The following is a 20,680-nucleotide window of genomic DNA, read 5'->3' on the forward strand; positions in this document are numbered from 1 at the left end:
TTCTTTGCTTTGAGTGGTAGAATTATTTTGCTTCCTATTTGTACAAAATACCTAAAGTGGAAGCATTACCCAGGCCTGGAGTGGCACTGTGCAGATCAGGTCTTTGGGGTCTGCTCTAAAACAGGGACAGAGATTGTGCTCTTTTTGTGACTTAACTCTGTGAAGGGCTTAACTGATCTGTGCATGCTAGGACCTGGCTGAGGCAGATAGAGAGTTCTCTCTCAAAGGTGAGGACAGAATTCTTCCTTGTACTTTCAGAGCTGTGCCTCTTGGTGGGCAGAGACTTGTTTGAGCTGTGTTAGAATATCCAAACCCTGGTTTGGGGGAAGGAGGAGACTAATGCTAAGAGGAGTAGAAAGGAAAATTGCACTTGAAGTGTTTTGCAGGCTCTGTGCTAAGAGCATGAGGGAAGGACATGGGAAAACAATGAGGGCTCTTTACTGTGAAGTGTTTTCTCCCTGTTGCCCACTTGTCTGTAGGCAAGGACAGATTTCAGTTTGTTATTCAGTTAAAGGGCCCAGTGAAGTCATCAGGAAGGTGGCTGAGAGGGAGAGGAGGACTAGTCTTCACACACAGCCACTCAAAAAATAAATGTATGCTCTAAAAAACAGCAGGTGTGATTGTTACCTGTGACTTTCCTGTGCAGCAGCAAAACATAATCCCATCCTAAATCTGAATCCTACCTGGGAGCAGGGAATATTCTCTTAAGAGGTTTAAGCTTTGTTTCTGAGCTAAAGGCAAACGAGGCACCTTATTTGCAGTTTCTGAGGAGGGTCCATTCTGTCACTCCTAATGCAGCTCTCCCACCAGGAAGGGCAAAGTGACAGCTGCTGAAAAACCATTGCAAAAAGTCAGTATTCCCGAACAGCCACAGGATGGCATTGTCTCTTCACACAGGAGAGACTTCCCGGGATCCAGCAGGCCTCTGCCAAAGGACATTTTTGGAGTTAACTAGAGTCTGTGCTACAGCCTGGGAGGCTGGGACTGCTCAGATAATGCAGTTTGTTTGCCTTGAGGAACTGGCCGTTCTGGTTTTGAGGCTCAGGATGGTTGGCATAATCCCATAAAAATGTCATATCCCTTTACTACCCTTGTTGCTGTTAAATGTGGCCCTGTAACAGTGATGCTGGAGAGCCTCGCTCTGAGATCACTTAAAAGGTGATATACTGATTTGCAACACACCCGTGGCAGAATTTGAATCCCAGAAAGATCCTCACTGCTTTGGCATTGCTGTGTTGATGAGGATTATCCCCTAGCTGGGTCCTACCAGCCAGGCCCCATCTGTTGTGACATATCTGCTGTTTCGGGACCCCTGAGAAATGTTGCTGTATTTACCCAGGAAGAGGAGGAAAAGGATGCCTCTTCCCAAAGATAACTGTGTTTCTGTATTGCTGTGATTTGGAGAGAAGTCTCAAGTGTCTTAACTGCACTGGACACTTGTTTGGAAAGAAGTGCTGTTACTTTTGGCCACTGCACTATGCTTTGTTGGCTGAATAAATAGCGGAAGGGTCAGTGAGGATCCAATTCTTCCATCAGAGAGGGATTTAATGGGCATTTTTGCTTCCCTTCAATCTTTAGACTGCTCCAGGATTCTAAACTTCATCTCAGCCACTGCATATTTTTAACTTAAGACCTTGGAACTACCCTTTTCCCTTGAAGCCCAGGCTACCCAAGAACACCTTGCCCTAAATCCAGTGTCTAACATCTGGAGAGAAGGAAGAAGCTCCTTTCTTCTCCAGGAAGTGGGCCTCTGCCATTTCTAACTGCTCATCACTGCAGTCCTGCACTCCTTTTTCGCCAGTCTCTTCCAGAGCCTCAGCTTTGTGGCCAAGGGACAGCTTGGTGCTTCATCTGGCTGACAAGCAGGTTTTTAATTTTTGCCCTCATGGAGGCAGAGCTCTGTGGTGTAGGATTTGGAAGGGCTCTGCCCAGCAAGCTGCAGACACCATGAAATAGTTGTCTGATCAAAACCAACTGGGGTTAACTAGTCCATGCTGCTGATCCTCTGTAAGAAAAAACAAACCTGCAGCCCACCTCCCACAGCACAAAAACACCTTTTGTTCTTCCCACTACTTCTTGCCCTTGGGTAGAGGAGCTTGGCTGTGCTCATTAACAAAGCAAGGCCATTAACTTTTAAGCTGTTTCTTTAAGAAAAGGTCTCTTAAGCTGCACAGCTGGCTGCAGGCAGAGACTGCAGAGCCCCTGAGCTCTCCCTGTCTCTTATCTAGGGCCAGGACACAGGTTCCCCACGAAAATAAACACATGACTGAGAGATTGAGATACAGTGTTTGTTTGCAGTTTAAGAGTCATTTATTTTTGGTTTAAAAAAAAATTGCACAAAATTTGTTTTGTTTTTGTTCCCTGTTGCATGGACTTGTTTGGGAAAATTGAAGGTTGATACTGAAATGCAGTTGGGAGAGGCAGGGCCGGGGTGTCTAGAGAGCAAGGACCATGCAGTGGAGTTTCTGTACTGTGCATCTCTGCCCCCTTGGTAACGTGGGTGCTGCAGGGTTGCTGCTGCCCAGCTGGTGGGTAACAGGTTCTAGTGCACCCCAGGCTGTTGCTGCTCTTTTGCTTTTTCCTCCAGAAGCCGCCGATTCAGTGCATGGTTTGGCTCAAAGAGTAGACACCAAGAAAGCCAGCTCCCGTGCTTTAGGGAGTGAGGAGGCTTGGACCATCCACTGGTTGGATGGATCAGGGATCAGCTGTTTCCTGGTCCCTCCCTGCCCAGCCCAGGGGTGGTCTGAATGATGATTTTGGGGAGCTCTTGAAATTCAGACCTAGCTCTGAACTCCCCAAAGCCTGGATCTGGAGGTGTGTGTGATACAATGCTCACATTTTCCTGGCAGTTCTCGGGTAGGAATTGGTTGCCCTCACCTGGAGTTACTTGCTATGCTTCCTGGAGAAAAGCCTTCCTGCAGGAAACCCTGCAAAGCTTGGTACCTCCACACTAGGTAGGCTGTACTCTGACAGTGCTTGCTGCCTCAGTGCCCCTGCTTGTTTGGCTGAACCTCTGCCCTCCAATTGTGCTTTTCCCTTTACTCCAATTATTTTTTGATTCCTCCAGGCAGCACCACCCTGCTCTCAGGGCTGCTCATCCCTCTGGATCACAGCACCTGCATGAGCTCCTTTGGCCACCCGGTGAGTGTGGAGGCAGGAGGGCTGAGAAAAGTACTTGGATGGGGAAAGGAGGGAAGGAAGAAGGAATAATACAAGTGCAGTGCTAGTTCTCTAGGATCTTGGCTAGACTGTGAGCTTGGGACAGAGATCAGAGCTATTTCTGCATTTCCTTGCATGACATGTGGCAAATCCTAATTTTTATACCATTTTATGTTGCTTCCTGTTTTGGAGCAGAAGGCAATCACTAATTTCAGTGGTGACAAAGCAAACTGGGAAATAAGGCACATATGGGGTCAATTAAAGGGCTGTGTGAGGAGGAGCCCAGCCTCACAGCCATTCCCAGCACAGCCACAGGCAGCCAAACCCTGTGACATGATGTGACCATCACAGCCCTGTCTGCATCGGACAGAACAGGCTGTGCTGGCACTGGGTGGCACAGGCAGCTGCTTCCAGCCAGTGGCTTTGTCCTCCAAGTGAGGGGAAGGTGGCATCACCCTTGTCTGGGCTGGAAGCAGCTGTGCCCAGCAGCTCTGTCCAGGCTTGCCCACGTGGGCTTTGCTGCTTGTTCCCCAGATGTCTGGCTCTGACTGGCAGCTCTGGTCTGCTTCAGCAGCTTAAGAACTGGAAGAAAATGGAACCAAGACATCCAGTGTACAGACAGGGCGAAACCCAGATGTCATGAGGGTTCTCATCACCCACATGCATCCCTCAAAGGAAAAAGAGATGGGGGAGACAGAGCCTGGTGGGGCAGAGACTGGAGAGCAGAGGAGACTCCCAGCTCACAGGACATAGGATGGGAACACAAGCCAGGTGGGAAACAGAGCAGGGATGAGGGCTGAGTGTGGTCCTGTTAGCTGCTGTGCCCAGCTGAACTGTCTTTGCAAGGAACATGAGGATGGAGAGAGGTGCATAGTCTGGCTGTATAATGTATCCCCTTTGTAAGGGATGACTGTGCACATGGAATTTACTTTGCTTCTACAGCACATTCAGAATCCCAGAGCTGGTGAGCCTGACAGCCATACAGAAACCTCCAGTGCAGCACACAGTGCTGGCATCCATCAGCTGAGGCAGCATGCGCTCACGGGTCAGTGTGTGTCTGACACACAAGGACTGCAGGGAGAGGTCATGGCTGAGTGTGCCAGAAAACCATGTCTGCTGCTTCAATATTGCTTCCATGTGCCTGGTCCCACTCCAGGGGGGCCTTTGGTCGTGCTCTTCTTTAGTAGTCATTCAATAAATAACTCTAATGCCCATAGCAAAGCTTTTACACAGCCTCAGGTTGTGTTTCTGCTCTTGCAGTAGCATGGTGGGCTCTTAAATGGCAAGTTTGTATAAAAGAGTCTTTCAAGGAAGATGTTTTCTTAAGTGCTGGTGCAAAAGGGCTGGTTTGGCAGCCTCCTCTCTCCTTCTCTAGCCTACGTGGCAAGGCATCCTTCTGTGCTGCCTTAGGATGGTGTCTGAGGTCTCTAAGGTTGGGCTGAGGACATCTAGCTTCAAGTGCTCTCAAGTGACTTTGGTTTGGTGGCTGGGAGATGGCACATCTTTGAGCTGCGGGGTAACTCAGCTTTCTTTGTGTCTCCAAAGCAAGTTGGGTTTGGACGGAGCCTAGGCAGTGAAGCTGTGCCATCTCCATGGCAGGGCAAGCAAACAAGGTGTGTCTGTGCCTGCTTCACTCACAGCTGTCTGTGCTGTGCAGGGAGAGTGTGCAGGTGGCTTGGTCTTTGGGTGAACGTTGTGTTGTGCACCCTTGTCCGTGCCACGGCGCATGTGCTCGCAGGCGAGTGCAGAGGGAGAGCCTCGCCCCCCATCGCTGTGTGCCAGCCCTGTGTGTGCACTGTGCTCGTGGCAGGAGGTACGTGGGACCCGGTGGCATGTCACCGTGTGTGCTCACCTGTCCTTTGCAGGGGTCTCTGCCCCAGGGCATGCTGTCATGGTGGGGGAGAAGAGACTTGCACAACCTGTGCCCGACCGCTTTGTTCTCTGTTGACCCTTCAACGTGCTGGGCTCAGCCTGTGTCGAAAGTCACCATAAAGTGGCAGCAGCTTTGGTATCTCCTTGCCCCTCCTGGTGCACAGATGAAAGGAATGGTGGCATCTCAGAGGAGAGGACCTCAACACCCTCCTGTCTGCTAGATGGGCAAGGAGGGTCTCTTGTCCAGCAAGAGCAGCTTGGGCTGAGCCGAGATCCACAGGTCCTCTTCATCCTGCTTCTTCTTCTTCTTCTTCTTCTTGTTCTTCTCAGCATGCAGCTGCCCATTGCTGCTGGGGCCACCTTTCCTGGTGCTTTCTCTCCTCCGTCTGCAGAAGCAGCAGTGGCAGCAGATGAAAATGAAGGCGATGAGGACAACAAAGGGTAGACCCAACAGCACGGCCAGGCAGACGGTGTTGAAGATGCCTTCCTGATGCTTTGTACTGATGAGCTCCAAGATGGAATTGAAGAAAGAGCTGATCTTCTGCTGCATGTCAGCTCCTGAGTAGGCTGCCGTGCTGCTCCCTCGGCTTGAAAGGCACCTTGAGATATGCTCAGCTCCTGTAAGCAGCTAGTGGGCTCCACAAGAGTCCTTGGATGATGCCTACAGAGACAAGAAACCAGATGGATCAGGTGCCTGCTCCCTCAGCAGTTTTCTCCATGGAGGTGCCAGAACAGCCTAAGCCTCAGCAGGGTAAGATGTCTCCTGCCTTGGAGGGGCCTGGAGCTGTGGACTGTACTGCCTGCTATGTCCCTTTGGGTGTCTTCATCTGAGAAACACAGCCTCCTATCTCCTGGGGTTTGTTCATGATTGTGAGGATGCTGAGGAGGGCTTTGGGCATCCCTACTTGCCTAGGAGTTTGGCCAAGCACAAATCCTGCCCCTTTGGATTTATACATCAGCCCTGGCTGAGCAATCACAGCATGGAGCTCTTCTTATCCCTTTGTAGGACTTGTTTTGTAGCAGATGAAATACGGTCTGCAGGAGAAGCTTTCCTGTCTAAGAAAGAACTTGCCTGATCTAGGCCAGTGACCATTGTGGAGACAGTCCTGCCACAGGAGCCAGGACTCCACATGTCACAGATCCCTCCTTATTCCCAGTCCTGGGATGGGGTATCTTTGGCCAGACTGTTTCTCAGGGTCCGTGACTGGGATGGGCAGCACAGAGGCAGGGTCTGTTCTTGCTGCCTCTGCACCCCTGGCACCACCAGCAGGTTTGGGGCTGTGGCTAAACCATGTGTATTCTGGATGAGGGCTGTGGTCAGTGGGACTCACAGGCAGTGCTCAGCTGGGAGAGCCCAGTGAGCAGCCCTGCACCCACAGCTGCTTCCATGTACCCAGGGCTGGCCACAAAGGCAGCAGCAGGGGAGGATAAGGGTTGGCTGGGGTGGAGGAGTTGCTGCTGCTGTGCCTCACCTGGGAATTGCTCCAAGGGTTTGGGTAGGGCTGAGAAGCATTTCTGTGGCTTGACGTAAGGTTTTCCTCTTCCCTCAGGGAGGGAGAGGTGCTGCTGAGTGCCAGGGCTCTCAGGGAAGCCCTCCTGCAGGGGCCTGCTGCCTGTGCTCACATCTTTCTTCCTCTCCTGTGGCCAGGCAAAGCATCTGAGCAGGGGCCTTTGTGCTGTGAGTTTGCAGTTCTGGTTCAACACGGGGGTCACTAAATTAGAGGCTGTACAGATGAAGAGGCAGCAGGGACAGTATCAGGCTCCAACACCCTAATTCACCCTTGCTCAGCACTGGAGAGCTGTGTCTTTGCCACCTTTTGGGATTCGAGCCCTGCAGCCTCCTGAGGGAATGCTTAAATCCCTGTGTGCCCAGGAGGGGAAACTGAGGCACAGTAAAAGGAAAACCAACACTTTCATGTAACAAAAACTTGAGATACAGCCTGAACACCAAAGGTGTCCTAGAGGGGTTGCTCCACTTGTCCCCTGTGACACCGACTCCTTAATCTTTCCTTCTGGCAACTCTCGCAGAGCTCGGGCACCTTGTGGGAGGGACCCAGGCTGGTTTCAGCTGAATCCTCCCTGTCTGTAGCACTGCTCTTCCTTGCTCTGCATTTATTCCTTGTTTGGCACCTGCTAAGGGATGCGCTCTTGTATGGAGTGTTTTAGGATCCTCCAGCTAGCACCACTGGGCTTTCCTCTGCCTTGCTGCCGTTACACACCACTCCTAAAGGAAGATCAAGCCACCAGCCTCCCTCAAAAAAACAGCCACCGGTCCCACCCAGCCCTAACCACAGCTCTCATGATGCTGCTTGGGCAGGAACTTCTGGGCAGCCCCTCAAAAAAGCATCTCCCAAGGGAAAACCTGCCTTCCAAAATGCTGTCCTGGGACCTACAAAACTGTACAGGGTCTTGTTTCACTGATCTCCCTTGGCTGCTGGCTTTCAGACCTGACTGACAGGACCTCAGAAGCTGAATCCCTCAGCATAGATGCCAAGCTCTCAATTTGGGATTCCACAAGTGCTCAGATTCTGTTAAAAATAAGGGATTTATCCCTGTCCCTCAGAAACAGTCTGACCACTGTAGATTTATTGTTCCAATTTGCATGAGCACACAGCTGAGCTGGCCCCAATTAGCTGGTGGTTTCTCTTTTGAACATGAATTTCTCTGTGTGCCTTTCTACAAAATTCTCATTTGAGAGTTACCAAATGAAATGCACTGCTCTGGGGGGTGGTTTTGGCTTTGGCTGAAAGAAGCTTATTATTATTGTTGTTATTACTACTATTATTATTACTGCATTTTTGTCCAGTCTGCTGCAGCAAAACTGGCTGTTCCTCACATTGCCTCCTTCCACTCCTCTTCAGAGGATACAAATATCACCAACATCCCCACCTCAGAAATCAGAGGCTACCACTCAGAGACTCAAATCCCATACAACCTCTTCCTGCTCCCTGCCTGGAGCCAGCTTGGGAGCATCCCAGATCTGCTTTTGCTCACAGGGGAGATAAGCGAGTGCCACTTCTTAAAGCCTGCTCCCTGTCCTGACCTTCATCTTCACCTAGGTCTTCTTTCTGAGGCAGCTGTAGTAAAGGTTACACTGCAAATTAAATAAACAGAGCAGCTTTCCTTCAGTGTAATCATGCATGTGATGCAGGTTTGCCATTTATCCATAAGTATCCTGACAGCTCATTATCCAGGCAGGAATACAGGACGCCTATGATACGCTTGACTCCAAAAAAAAAGTAAAAAACCCAAACAACCCCCAAACAACAACCGCCTTAATTTCGGACAAAACAGGATGTACAGTTTTATTCCTGCACTGAACTGCTTTATATTTATTGCCTCTAAAGTTCTGGGTAGGGAAGGAGGGCTGGAACTTCCTTTTAAACTTGTAATTAATTGTTTGCAGAGGAAAAAAGAACGGGGAGGAAGAAAAAAAAAAAAAAAAAGGCAAAGCCCTTGAAGCTGAATGCACTGCAGAGGCCCTGGATGATTGTCACTGGAAAGTGTCCAGATGGGGACATCTGGCCACCCTGGGCAAGCTGAATATGGATCCCTTGGAAGGGTAAGGTGGAGGTATCTGCCCCTATTCTGACCAAGCAGCACCCAAAGCCCAGGGCCATCTTCCAGCACAGCCAATGCAGCTGGTTTTCAAATGCATTTTCTTCCTGGTGTGTGCACTGCTTTTTGTTTTGTAGATGAAGGGATGTCTGTGTGCTAAATAATGGGATTCTTCAGTTTCATATAAAAAAAATCGAAGGGGAGGGGAAAGTAGAAAAACTGATGTGCTTGGAGTGGCAACTCCAAGGGCAGAGGGGTTACCCAAGGCCACCCATTGCCAGCTGAAAACCTGAGTGCACAATGAGGAGCTGCATTTAGGAAAATCCATGCTGCTGCTCAATTTGGTGTGACATCTCCCCTTAGAGAGGGGATGAACATGGAGAGCTGCTTTACATGCTGTGGTCCACGATGGGTTTGAACTGCTTGTTGCAAGCATGTGGAGCTGCCATTGTGAGGTCAACTGTTTCTTGGGTCAAGATATAGGACCAAAAAACAGGGCCAGGGAGGTACTGGGAGACAGGGCTGTGTCTCAGGGAGGGCTGTGAAGCATCCTGCTAAATGAGCTCTTTGTTTTGGGGCAGCTGGTGCTGGCAGAGCCAGGGGAAAGCTGACATGGAAACTCGCCTGGGAACTCCTGTGGCCAGGGAATGGAAGGCACCAACTGATGGCAGCTCTGCACGACAGGGCTTTATGCCACTTGTGTAAGTTTTAATCAACATTGCGCATCCAGCACGAAGTTCTTTAAACCACCCTGGCTTTGAAAGAGCCGGTTTGCAAGGGTGGAGAGCATCTGCCACTCCTCTGGAGTTATGGGAGGCTGTGGGTGGAAAACAAGGTCCTTTTGAGGGACGGCTTGAGATGGCAGCACAGACCGTTGGCATGCAGGGCTTGCCTGGCTGAGCTGGAGGGGTAAAGGCTGCCAGCCTGTGTGTGGGGAAACCAAAACAGAGGGGGTTGCCTTGGCAGTGCTGGCTTGTCCACATCCTGTGCTCTGCAGAGCAACCACAGCGACTGGGGATGGAGGTAGAGTTTGCAGAAAAGCTGCAGTTTACTGGAAACTGCTGTGCTGTGTCACTGTGGCAGAGGGGAGAGAGCTGGAAGTCATTCTGCTAGTTAAGTTCTTTGGGCCCAACCCTCAACAGGCTCTTATGTCTTCATGGAGTCCCTCCAAGCTAACAAAGCTCAACCTGCTCCTCTCAGCTGAGATGCTGCCTGACTAAGCAGGAGTGGGGCTGCTCCAAGGTGCTCCCTGCATGCACAGTGAGAGCAGCAGCAGCTCTGGGGGCAACTGACCTGTGGGGCGTGCCCCAGGTATTTCTGGATTGTTTCAACACTCTTGTGCTCTGTGGCCAGCTGCAACTCGGGACTTGTGGAGGTGACATGAAACCAACTGATCTACAGCCACCCCCATTTCCTTAATGCAGATAACACCACACACTTCGCGCAGTTGATGCTAAGGAGTGCAAAGCAGGAATCACGTTATTAAACAACCATTTCCGTCTATTACTGGCTTTATGTCAGTTTTATACCAGCTTTATACCAACTTCCCATTGCAGTGACAGTTGTGGTTCAGGCGGGGAGAGGCTATTTTTTGTTACAGCTTGTGAGCTCCCTGATCCACTCAGCAGAGGCACAGCTGTACTGCCACACGAGTGGCACCTATTTTCCCTGCCTGCACCTGCAGACTTAAAGGAAAACTGGATGAAACCTGACACCGAGGGTGAGCAGTTTCCTTAGCAGGGATTGCACGTTGCTGTTTCGGAAATGGTGACTAAGAAGGCTTTTGCCGCCGGTCTCCCAGAGCTCGCAGCAGGCTACAGAGACCTTCCTCAAACGTAAACGACAAACACCAAAAGCCACCACCCAGCGAACGCAACCAGCTGAAGCTTCGTCTCACTCCCACCACCATCAAACCTTACGGCCAGAAGCCCCGCGTAAATGCTTTCATTCCTAAAGGGAGTGATTTGGAAAACTACTGATACGGATGTTGGATAAGAGGGTTAAAGTGAAACTATTTTGCAAGCTGCTGCCTGGAGCCCACTAGTCATCACCGTCTGCACACGCGCGGCTGTCGTCGGCCCCGGGATCACCAGGGCTGTGGCCAAAAGATCAGTTTGAGTTTAGGTGAGCGCCACTGTCATCCCTGGATGCACTGCGAGCTCCTCCAAACTACGGTACGGCAGTGCTGCCTCTCGGGGTGGGCAGCAGACCTCAGCCATGGCCCTCCCATCCCATGTGGTTTTGGTTACAAGAGGCTCAGGGGGCTGCCAGAGAAGCTGTGGATGCCCCATCCCTGGAAGTGTTCAGGGTCAGGTTGGACGGCGCCTGGAACAACCTGGTCTAGGGTGCGGTGTGCCTGCCCACGGCAAGGGGGTTAGAACGAGGTGGTCTTTAAAGTCCCTTCCAATCAAACCGCTCTAGGATTCTGTGGGGTTCAAAACCTGTGAGTGCAGCTCGGGTGCCCCAAAGCCCCGGTGCAGGCAGACTGCCCCAGACACACGTCCCCCGGGAGCTGGTGCTGCTCATCGCTCTCCCCAGTGCACTGTTCTCGCCCCCTCCCCCCCAGCCGCGCGAAGCAGATGATGTGGCCTTCAAAGAAAATACAAAAAGCGAGAAAACCCCTGGATTTGAGTAACACGGCACCGAAGATAACGCTTAGAAAAGCCCAGCCCCGGGATCCCCCTCCCGGCTACTCCCCCGGCCCCGGGACCTACCTCTGCGCCGCGGCCCCGTCCCGCCCGCTGGTGCCGGCGGCTGCTGCGCGGCCGGGGAAATGGGACGGGCCGCCCGCCTCCGCCCCCGGCCCGGCCCCGCCACCGCCCGGCCCCACCTGGGGCTGCCCCCGCACCTCCGGCGGAGCCCCCGGCGCACACTGCGGGCCGCCCTGCCCGGTTCGGGATGGGACAGAGGCGGAGACCGGACAGTCTCCGACAAAGCAGTCCCGAAACAGGGAAGAGGGAGGGAGCCAAGTGTCTGGCGCGCCGGGCTTTGGTGCCGCCCATGTTTTCCCAGGAGCGTTTTTGGGAGGGCTGCAGGGTGATGGTGCCGCTGCTGTGGTGAGGAGGGCAGGGTATAGCTCCGTCTCCCCAAGAGCAGTGCCAGGAGTACCACCCTGGACCCCGTCAGCACTGCCACCCTGCTCCTTCTCACCTCCACCCGGCACCCTTGCATGTTGTCACCCCTGCAGTGCCCTAACGCCCACCCTCCGTCCCTGGAAAGGGGACACAAGCCAAGCAAGAGGCGATGGAGCATCCCCAGGGGCAGCATCCAGGAGCATTATGGGTGCTATACAATCATGGATAGTGATGGATGTTTAAGCCTGGGAAGGCACTCCTGGCTGTGCAGGGTTTAGTGGTGGCCTTGGCATTGCTGGGTTAAGGGTTGGACTTGATGATCTCAGAGGGCTTTTTCAACCTAAATGATTCTGTGATTCAATATTTTCAAACTGTGATCCCAGTTCTATGGGGATTGCCATCCCCACCCTTCACTTGCTACTTTCTCTCCCACTTACTCCTTTTTTAACGCCACGACATATGTGATATCCAGGAATTGCTGAATCCCTGCTGCTTTCCAGTCCAGAGCTCTACAGCCTCCACACTGTGTTGTGATGCTAACAGCTGGGCATGCTGCAACTAGAAAAATATTCTGCTGGAATTTTTCTGGTTGGACTGAGTCCTTTTGGATTGCAAAATCCCCACATTTGCCCTCCTTATCCTCCTTCATGCTCCAGAGCCAGTGGCTTGGCTTTACTGCTTCAGCCTTGGTGCTGACTTGTGGAGCTGGGCTAGCCAGGGCTATCTGACCCTTCAAGGCTCCTGGAAAACAGCCTCACATTCCCAGTGCTGTGACTTGGCAGCACCAGGAGCAATGCACTGCTGGGAATAGGGGGGAAGAAGGATAGAGAGGAGGGTGGATGGATAGAAGTAAGCTGGCTGCCAGCCTCTTCTGCCCCCCTGCTGCCTTCACCCTAGTGCTGGGGTCAGAGAGGTGAGAGGTCCTCAGAAACACACATTGTAGGCTACAACTTGTGCTGTGGGCCTCCTCATTGCCTTGGGGAAGGTGTTTATGTCCTGTGGGAAACACAAAGCAAATTTTCCCTAAAGATTTGCTGCTTAATGCCAGGAACTTTTGCCTTGGTTTTGTGCTGCAGGATGAAGATCCCTGGGTTTTACATCATGTGGCTCACTGCATCCCAGTTTCTCATCTCCCAGTTCACCCTATCCTGACTCATTCCATCCCATCTCTCCATGTCCCAGCTCGCCCCACCCTATTTCTCCCTTGTTCCCTGACCCCATCCCAGCTCCCTGCATCCCAGCTCTCTACTTCCCAGCTTCCCCCATGCCAGCTCTCCCCCCTCACTGAGCTGCAGCCATTCCCTCTTTTGTGGGTACCAAATCCCCCTATGAAAATGTCCTTCCCAGGGCACACAGAGGCCAGTCACCTGAGGGTTACCTGACCACTCTACAGCACCAGATACCACCTTTGAACCCCCTCTAATAGGATTGACTAAAAATATTTATTATCAGAGCTCTCTGAGGGCTAGCATATCCGAAAGAGTTAGGCTTCAGGGTCCCTGGGCCTGGGAAAGTGAAAGCCCAGACTGTCCCTCACACCTGGGATATTTGCTTCATTCCCTGGGCAAACAGCCTCAGTGGGGCTCCATGCTTTCGTATCACTAATTTAATTTGGCAGAGGCCTTGACAAGGGAGGAGCTGCTGGCCTTGCACCTTCCTCGGATTTTTGGAGGCCCCACGAACACAATGCCTTGGCAGCCTCTTGGCTTCAGGCAGGAGTGCTGTGGTCTTGTGGCAGGGTGATAGACACTGCTGATGCTGATATCTTGGAATGGTGCTACCTGTGAAGGGGAGTCTTAATGCCATCGAGGGTGTGATGCCATTAAACTGAGCTGGGAAGCATCAGATAGACTTTAAGAAACTTAGAATTAATGCAAGAATATACAATTAATCCACTGCTCTGTCTAAACCAGCATCATCATCCCCATAGTTAACTCTAAAGGTCCCTTCCAACTCCAGCTCAAATTCTATAGTGGTGTATAGGAGATGTTTTGAATTAATCAACAGCCTGTGATGCTTGACCCTGTGGATGTCTCCTGCAGCAAGGTGTGCCAAGGCTTTTTCCCCTGTGGCATGAACAAAAGGTACATTTGCAGGGATTTTGAACCTGCCACCTCCTCATTTTGTTTGGCACACAGCATATCTGGGATCCAAGGAATCGTGCTTTGTTTCTCAGAAGCTTTAATGGGCAAGAGGAAGCCGTGACTCAGCCGCTGATGAATCACTGCAGCTCCAGATTGTCTCCCTGCTTGCTGGTGCCCCTCAAGCACAGGAACTGAGTGAGTCCATGCCAGGCAAGCTCCTGTCACCTCATGGGATGTCAGTCTGAGCCCAGCCCTGGGACCAGCTGGAAATCTAATCCCACCTCCAGCTCCTGTTTTCCATCCATCCTTCCCAGAATCCTTATTTCCATATGATGTCAAAGCCTTTTTTTCCCATGCCAAAAAGCACCCCGATAGCTTCAATTCCCTCCTAAGGCCCCCTCAACCCCTAATTTGATTTTGAAAACACTTCTCATTTTAAACTGAAGATAGAAACACCCTCTTGTTTCCCCCTTGTTTCATTGGATTCAGCTAATATTGTTACCAGTTTGCCCTCTCACACCGCTGTGAGCTTTACTCCTTGCTAACACCCGGCTGGTACCCAGGGTCGGTTTATTTGGGGTTTTCTCAGCATGGTAGGATGGGGGCAGTGGTAGAGTGACTGCAGGCATGATCACACCTTTCTTTCCCAGCTGCTTCCTCTGCTCTCTGGTGGTGATTTCTATTTGCAGACACTAGTCTGGCTTAAAGTAAGCAATGGAAAACTCTGCTCCCAGAGAAACATTCCTCTCATTTTTCCCCAATGCTTCTGCCTTTTCCCCTCCCTCTCCCCCTCCCACAAAAAAAGCCTGCTGTTTAAACACCAAAAATAACGCACGCCCTGGTCATGGTCTGGATAAAAATAGCAGCTCTTGGTATTTATTAGCAGCAATGGGTTTTCTGGCTTTGGAGGAAAAGGAGGAGGAGGGATGGGATGGTTGCTCTTGATGCACGAGTGGAGAACAGACACAAAGCTGGTGTTTTGGGAGAAGCTGCTTCATCCCTTCCTCTCCCCCGTCACCACCTGGGCTCTGTCCCCTCCAGGAAGGGGGAGTTCTGAGGGTAGGTTGGGCTCAGATGTCCCAGTCCCACCTAAGTCCCACCTTGGGCTGTTTTGGCGCTGCCCTAAAGCGTTGGGGATAAGTCCCATGTAGGCAGTGATGGGGGTAAATGCTGCTCTTAGGGAAAATTCCCCAAAGCTGGTGAACCTTTTGGGGGTTTTGCCTCTTGCCCACCCATCACTTGGGAGGTATTATAGCTGGGATTGCCAAGGTGGGTCAGGATTTGCAGGATCATCCCTCTCTGGTGCTTAGACAAGAAGAATGCTGAGGTAGGGAGTGAGGTGAGCTCCTCAGGTGCCTCCTCAAATACTGTTTGATGCTTGTGTTGAGAAAGCTGTGGTATGAGGAACCTGTGTGCAGGTGAGGAGGAGGGTGGTATGTGTCTGCTCAGGGCATAGTTCAGTGTTTGGGCTGTTCAGAGCTGATTGTTTTGTGTGTGTGAGCCTTCAGGAACTCCTTCCTGAGGAAATCCTACAGGCATCATCCTACAGGCAAGGGGGAGAGGAGATACACTGGGAGGTGAGGAAAACACCCAGGCTGGGCGAGTTCTGGCAGTGTGACGCAGTGCCTCCCCATTTGGGAGCACCCAAGGATCAGTTCTGCAGAAGCCAGGGATGGAAAACCTGTTGGTGAATGGAAGTGCTCCTTCCCCCAGCACAGAAATGGGGTCAGCATCCAAGGGCTGGATTTGTGGAAGGTGTGAACCAAAGGCAGATGGGCAAGTGATGCTTGGGCAGTCTGGTGCCCCCAAGGACCAGCAAATGCTCCCAGTTGTAGGAAGCAGTGGCTCGTGCCTCCTCCAGCCACCCCAAGGGGTTTCCCATGCCGTATGGGTGTGAAATCTGATCTGCCAGGGTTGATTTTTAGGTGAAAAAGCGGTTGTGCCGGCCATCCCCTCTGTCACAATCCTTCCTTTGGCTCAGCCCTGTGCTGCTGAGGAACAATCAGTGGCCATCCCTCAGTGCTGGCTTCCCCCAGAGCCTAGCTGAGGTGGGCAGGGAGAGCCAATCCTGTTTTTTAATGATATGCAGATGCCAAATTAGTAGTAGTATTTTGATTCTTTTCATTATTCACTCCCATGGGGGAAACTGTTCCCGGAGATCTGTAGTGAGCTGATGTCCCTTTGGACACAGGATCACATGAGGATTTTGGCTGGTGGTATCCGAGCCATTGGAATGTTCTGTGCTGCCATTGGGGCTTAGCTCCTGCCTGGGGGTGGGACTATCCGACCTTTGTTCTTCACAGATCAAAGTCTTCCTGCTCCTCATCTTGTTTGCTACCAGAGGTTCCGTGGGGAGGATGCAGCTGGGTGTCAGGCCTTGGGCAGGGCAGCTCACCCTGTTGGGAGCTCACCCACCTGCCGGGAGGGAACCGAGAGAGAAATGCAAATTGTGGTGGGTGAAAGAGGGGAAAAAACAACCATGACCTTTCTCCTGGAGGTGCTTTGCCTCTTCTTTGCCCCTCTGCAAGGGAGAGCAGGTTCCTGTATTTTGAGGGGCAAAGTCCCCCTCAGACAGGCAGCAGAGGAGAGGCAGCCTTAGGTTTTGTCTGGAGAACCAATCCAAGGGGTGAACAGGGAGATGCCATCTGGTTTTGCCCTGGCTCGAGTGCAGCCAGGGGACATTGGACCAGGAGCAGGGACAGGCACTGTCCCCAGGAGTGGGGGAACAATACTGCCCTGATGGTCCTCCAGTCCCATGCCCTCTTCTGCTCCTCTCCCGAGTGCCGGTCTCCAACACCACCTGAAATTCGTAGAGGGAGGATTTCCTACTTCATCCCACTCCACCTCTTGCTTTTGAGGAGGATTTTTCTCTTAACCATTTGCAGAGTTACTTCTTTCAATCCCCTCTTTTGTTGTGACATCAACAGATGCAGGGGACAGCCTGGTGACAAAGGCCTGTTGTGATGAACAGAGGCGGTTTGTGTCCCCACCACGTCCTGGTGTGCTCTGCTCTGCTGGTCAGCAGCCACACCAGGCCCTGGCCCCTGTGGAGGAGTAGTGCCAGGGAGATAACCTGGGTGGGAGCAAGAGAATCAGCCATGCTGCTGGGAGAAGCCTGCTACAGGATTGCTGCATCCTTTGATGTTCCTACTGACAGCAGAAAGCAGTCCAAAAATACTGGAAGGTAGAGGAGGGCTGCTATAAGGACAAGGGCAGGATAGGTTCACACTGACAGAGGGCAGGGTTAGAAGGGATATTGGAAGAAATTCTTCCCTCTGAGTATGGTGAAGCCCTGCCACAGGGTGCCCAGAAAAGCTGTGGCTTCCCCATCCATGGAAGTGTCCAAGGCCAGGCTGGATGGGGCTTGGAGCAAGCCGATCTAATGGAAGCTGTCCCTGTCTGTGGCAGAGGGGTTGGAACTAGATGATCTTTCAAGATTCTTCCCTCAATCAATCCCTCATTCTAGGATTGATTTTGTGCTTGTTGAAACAAGTTGCAAGCAGAAAAATTGCTGGCTATAGCGCAGGGAAGGGGGATAAGCCTGGAGGCTGCTATTCACAGCATTCCTCATCAATAAAATTTAAAACCCCTGCATTTAGATTTGATGAAAAGAGATAAATTATAACTTCTTTACACTCTACATAACTAAACATTAGGGCCTGTACCCCCAGGATTTAAAAATATAAAAATGGGAATGAGACTTTTAAAAGGGATGATGAACACATGCCATCTTATGAGAGGAAATTAAAATCTGAGAATGTTGAAGATGGTGCTATAAAAATCACATCTCCTAAGCCATAAAGCAGCTGCGAATCTGTGGCACAAAGCTGCTCCTTCATCGACCTGCTCCAGCCTTGTTCTTGGAGGTGTTGCAGGGCTCCTGGGCCAGCCTTTTCTTTGCAGTTTGTTTGGGCTGAGGCTGCAGGATGTGTTGTTTGTAATGTGTTGCTTGAGCTCTGGGTTTGGGATGGCTGCCCAAGGTCCTTGCTGAGGACCTTTGTACATCCTCCTGATGTTTGCTGTTGGAACAAAGTTCCTGAGCATCACTCATGCAAAAAGGGGACTTTGGTAAGAGGGCTGTGATGAAATATCTCTGTGTAAAGTGCAGATAGGGGAGCCGTGGTGGCTGGAAGTGCCTGAAGAGGAGTCTGGCATGCCTGGGAAGGCGTGCTTCTTGGAGTTCCTGGAAATACGTCCCACCACATGTAGGACCGTGTCTAGATTATGGTGATGACTCTGAGCTGTGCAAGGGCAGAGGGGGCCAGAGTGATGGGGGTGGTGGGCACATGTGACAGGGCAAGAGTTCACCGGGGTTTAGTGTGATGGGGCAAAACACTTTCCTGGCTTAAATCAAAGAAAAGGGCTTTTGCCAGCCCTCACTCCCTTCTCATCTCATCTGAAACATGGAGTTGGGTCTTGACTGTGATTTTGGGAGGTGGTTATGATCCAGAGGGATGCTGCAGCTCCCTGTGTGCCTGCCTTCTCTAGGTACCAACCTCTGAGTGGTACATACCTTCCTCTTGTTATTGGTTTTTGCCAAAGGAAGACTGTGTTTCCTCCAGGTGAGCTTTTTGGGGAGTTCTCGTCAGGAAATGGAGGCCCTGGGGGCCTCACTTGGCCCCAGACATGCTGAATGGGGGGGTACAGTGGAAGGTGTTGCCCTTCTATTAGAGACCATAAATGAAACACCCTGGACTGGGTCAACTGCTTGGCCCAAGCATGGTGAGACTGAGATGACAAGTACCAGCACAGGTAAACCCTTTCTCCCCATCCCAAACACATTCTTCATGCCTCAGCTCCTCAATGCACAGGCCTTGCTTGAAGGGTCTTCCATGGCACTGACTATCTTCAGACACAAAAAAAGTTCATTTATTCTAGACAGCTGAGTTCATCAGGCTTCATGTTTTGCTTTTTGTGTACTAAGGGTCATGGCCAAGGTGGGACATCCCCTCTCTCACAACTTCCTTTTTTTGTCTCACAAATCTGAGCAAGAAAGAGAAGTTGAGAAGTTGCTACCAAGAAAACTCCCCTGTTTTGTCTCTCCAAAATCAAATTTAGAAAATATTGAAGTGGTCTGGCGGAAGAGCTTCTTTCGAACTTTCTCATCCTGTCTGGCTACGTGTCAAATGTGAAAACTTGAAACAAAGAGTTTGGGTAAAGTCTTCATGTGAAATAAGAGAAGAATTTCAAAATCTTCTGAAGTTCATATTTGTCGTAGAGATTTTTGCTAATCAGTGCTGGAGTTTTGTTTGGGTTTGGGTTTTTGTGTTGTTTTCCACTGGGAGTGTATTCTGCTGGAACGAGCCTTCCCATCTGTTTTTTTGGTGGGGTTTCCATCGTGTTGGGAATAGATTGCTGTTTAAATCAGACAAGTGTTTTTCACTGAAAATTTTGGGGTTATTTCCCTTTGCTCTCAAGCATTCATACCACAGCTTTGCTTTCTCTGGTTGCAAATTGCAGAGCCAAGAGCCTCTCTAGCTCATGAGAGCAGCTAAAATTTATTAGCAAATCTTCTGGTGCTGGGCTGAGGCCAAAGTGCAGCTCCCTGCCTTCCTGTGGTTAATGGACTGACCATGCTGACCTGACCATGGCCACATTATTGCTGTTTGTTTTAACAGCATAGTTTGGCCAGAAGGGGACTTGGGAGTCTCTGGTCCCACCTTCTGCCCAAGGCAGCCCTGGGGTTGGATGAGGTTGCTCAGGGCTTTTTCCAGCCTGGTCTTGAACACCTACAAGGATGGAGATGGCACCACCAGCCAAAACTGGGCTGCCCCAAACCTTCGTCCCACTGTTTTTTATTACACTGCATGTGCTAGGTCTATCAGCTGCTCTGTTCCTCCAGGCCTGAATGTGAATCCATGCTAAGCCCCCATGCTCCTCCCATGGGATAACCAAGGATCAGGGATGCATGTCCCTTCTTGGCATGAGGTTGGGGCTGGAATGTTGCTGGGCTTGGATGCATGAGGACCCTGGTCCCACCCCACTCCCAGACAGACACACAGCTCACTCCTTCAGTATCTTTTATTAATGTATAGAAAATGCATTAAAAAAAGGAACTATACATAGCCTAAGAGCGGTCAGGACTAAAAATACTAGTTAACAATGGTTAACAAGCGTTGATCCCATTCTCCAAGCTACATTTTCATTACAGGGTGGGGAGGGTTGTTTAATATATTATTTATTTATATTATAGATTTAATTTATGCATTTATTTACTTTTCTCTTCCTCCTCATTTGGTTACAGTGTTTTGTGTTTGAGTTCCTCAGAACCTGACCAAGGCATTTTGTTGCCTCTGTTCTCCCTTCTTATTTATGTTTTTAAACTTTTTTTAACACATTAAGAACATTTCCAGGATAACACCTGTACACAGGGGGCTGTTTGTTTGTTTAGGTCATTGTGTCACCATCCTTCAGAGAAACCACTGACATCTGAAGAACTGCAGGCTGGGTATTGAGGCGGGTCTAGGCATCAGGATCTCTCCCTCCCACTTACCCCAAATTTCCTCTCTGGATGAGACAAGGAGCTGCCACCACCATCAGGATTTTAGGAAAGGGGAAGGTGACCCTGGAGATGCTTGTGGTCCCCAGGGGGCTCTGCTGGGTTTTATGGCCATCCCAGGGCACTTGGCTGGTAGAAACAGGGATGGGCTTCTTGTTTGGCCCCTGGACAGAGCCCTTTGTTAGTGGGTGTAAGCATGAATTAGAGAGGTTATTTGGGGTGAGAGTTCATTGCTGGCAGTGTTTGGTAAAGTCAAAACTTGTGGGCATGTCTGGGGGGCACAGGATAGGGGGTGCATGGTCATCCCTGGATGTGATGATGGGGACATAGCAGGAGGGCAGCTCTGAGCTGGGATGAAGGTCATGTGCTGGCATGGAGGTGAGGCACCAGGAGGGTACTTTGGCTCCTGCTGTGTTTTGTCAGGCTGCTCTGAG

General features: G+C 51.0%; 1 protein-coding gene across 1 annotated transcript; it reads right to left on the minus strand.

Moving 5' to 3' along the window:
• Positions 1 to 2,287: 2,287 nt before the first annotated feature.
• Positions 2,288 to 11,364, minus strand: KIAA0040 (KIAA0040 ortholog). Its single transcript, XM_066324707.1, has 2 exons — positions 11,304 to 11,364; positions 2,288 to 5,692 (listed from the first exon to the last, which is right to left on the minus strand). Exon 2 carries the CDS (start codon positions 5,579 to 5,581, stop codon positions 5,249 to 5,251), a length of 333 nt encoding a protein of 110 aa, XP_066180804.1. The 5' UTR covers positions 5,582 to 5,692; positions 11,304 to 11,364; the 3' UTR covers positions 2,288 to 5,248.
• Between the last annotated feature and the right edge of the window lie 9,316 nt (positions 11,365 to 20,680).

This window comes from Sylvia atricapilla, chromosome 9 (genome assembly GCF_009819655.1).
Source record: "Sylvia atricapilla isolate bSylAtr1 chromosome 9, bSylAtr1.pri, whole genome shotgun sequence".
Lineage (NCBI taxonomy): Eukaryota > Metazoa > Chordata > Aves > Passeriformes > Sylviidae > Sylvia > Sylvia atricapilla.

Bases quoted from the DNA above. Each gene is read 5' to 3' on its own strand.
- KIAA0040 (XM_066324707.1), bottom strand. From the start codon at position 5,581: ATGCAGCAGAAGATCAGCTCTTTCTTCAATTCCATCTTGGAGCTCATC.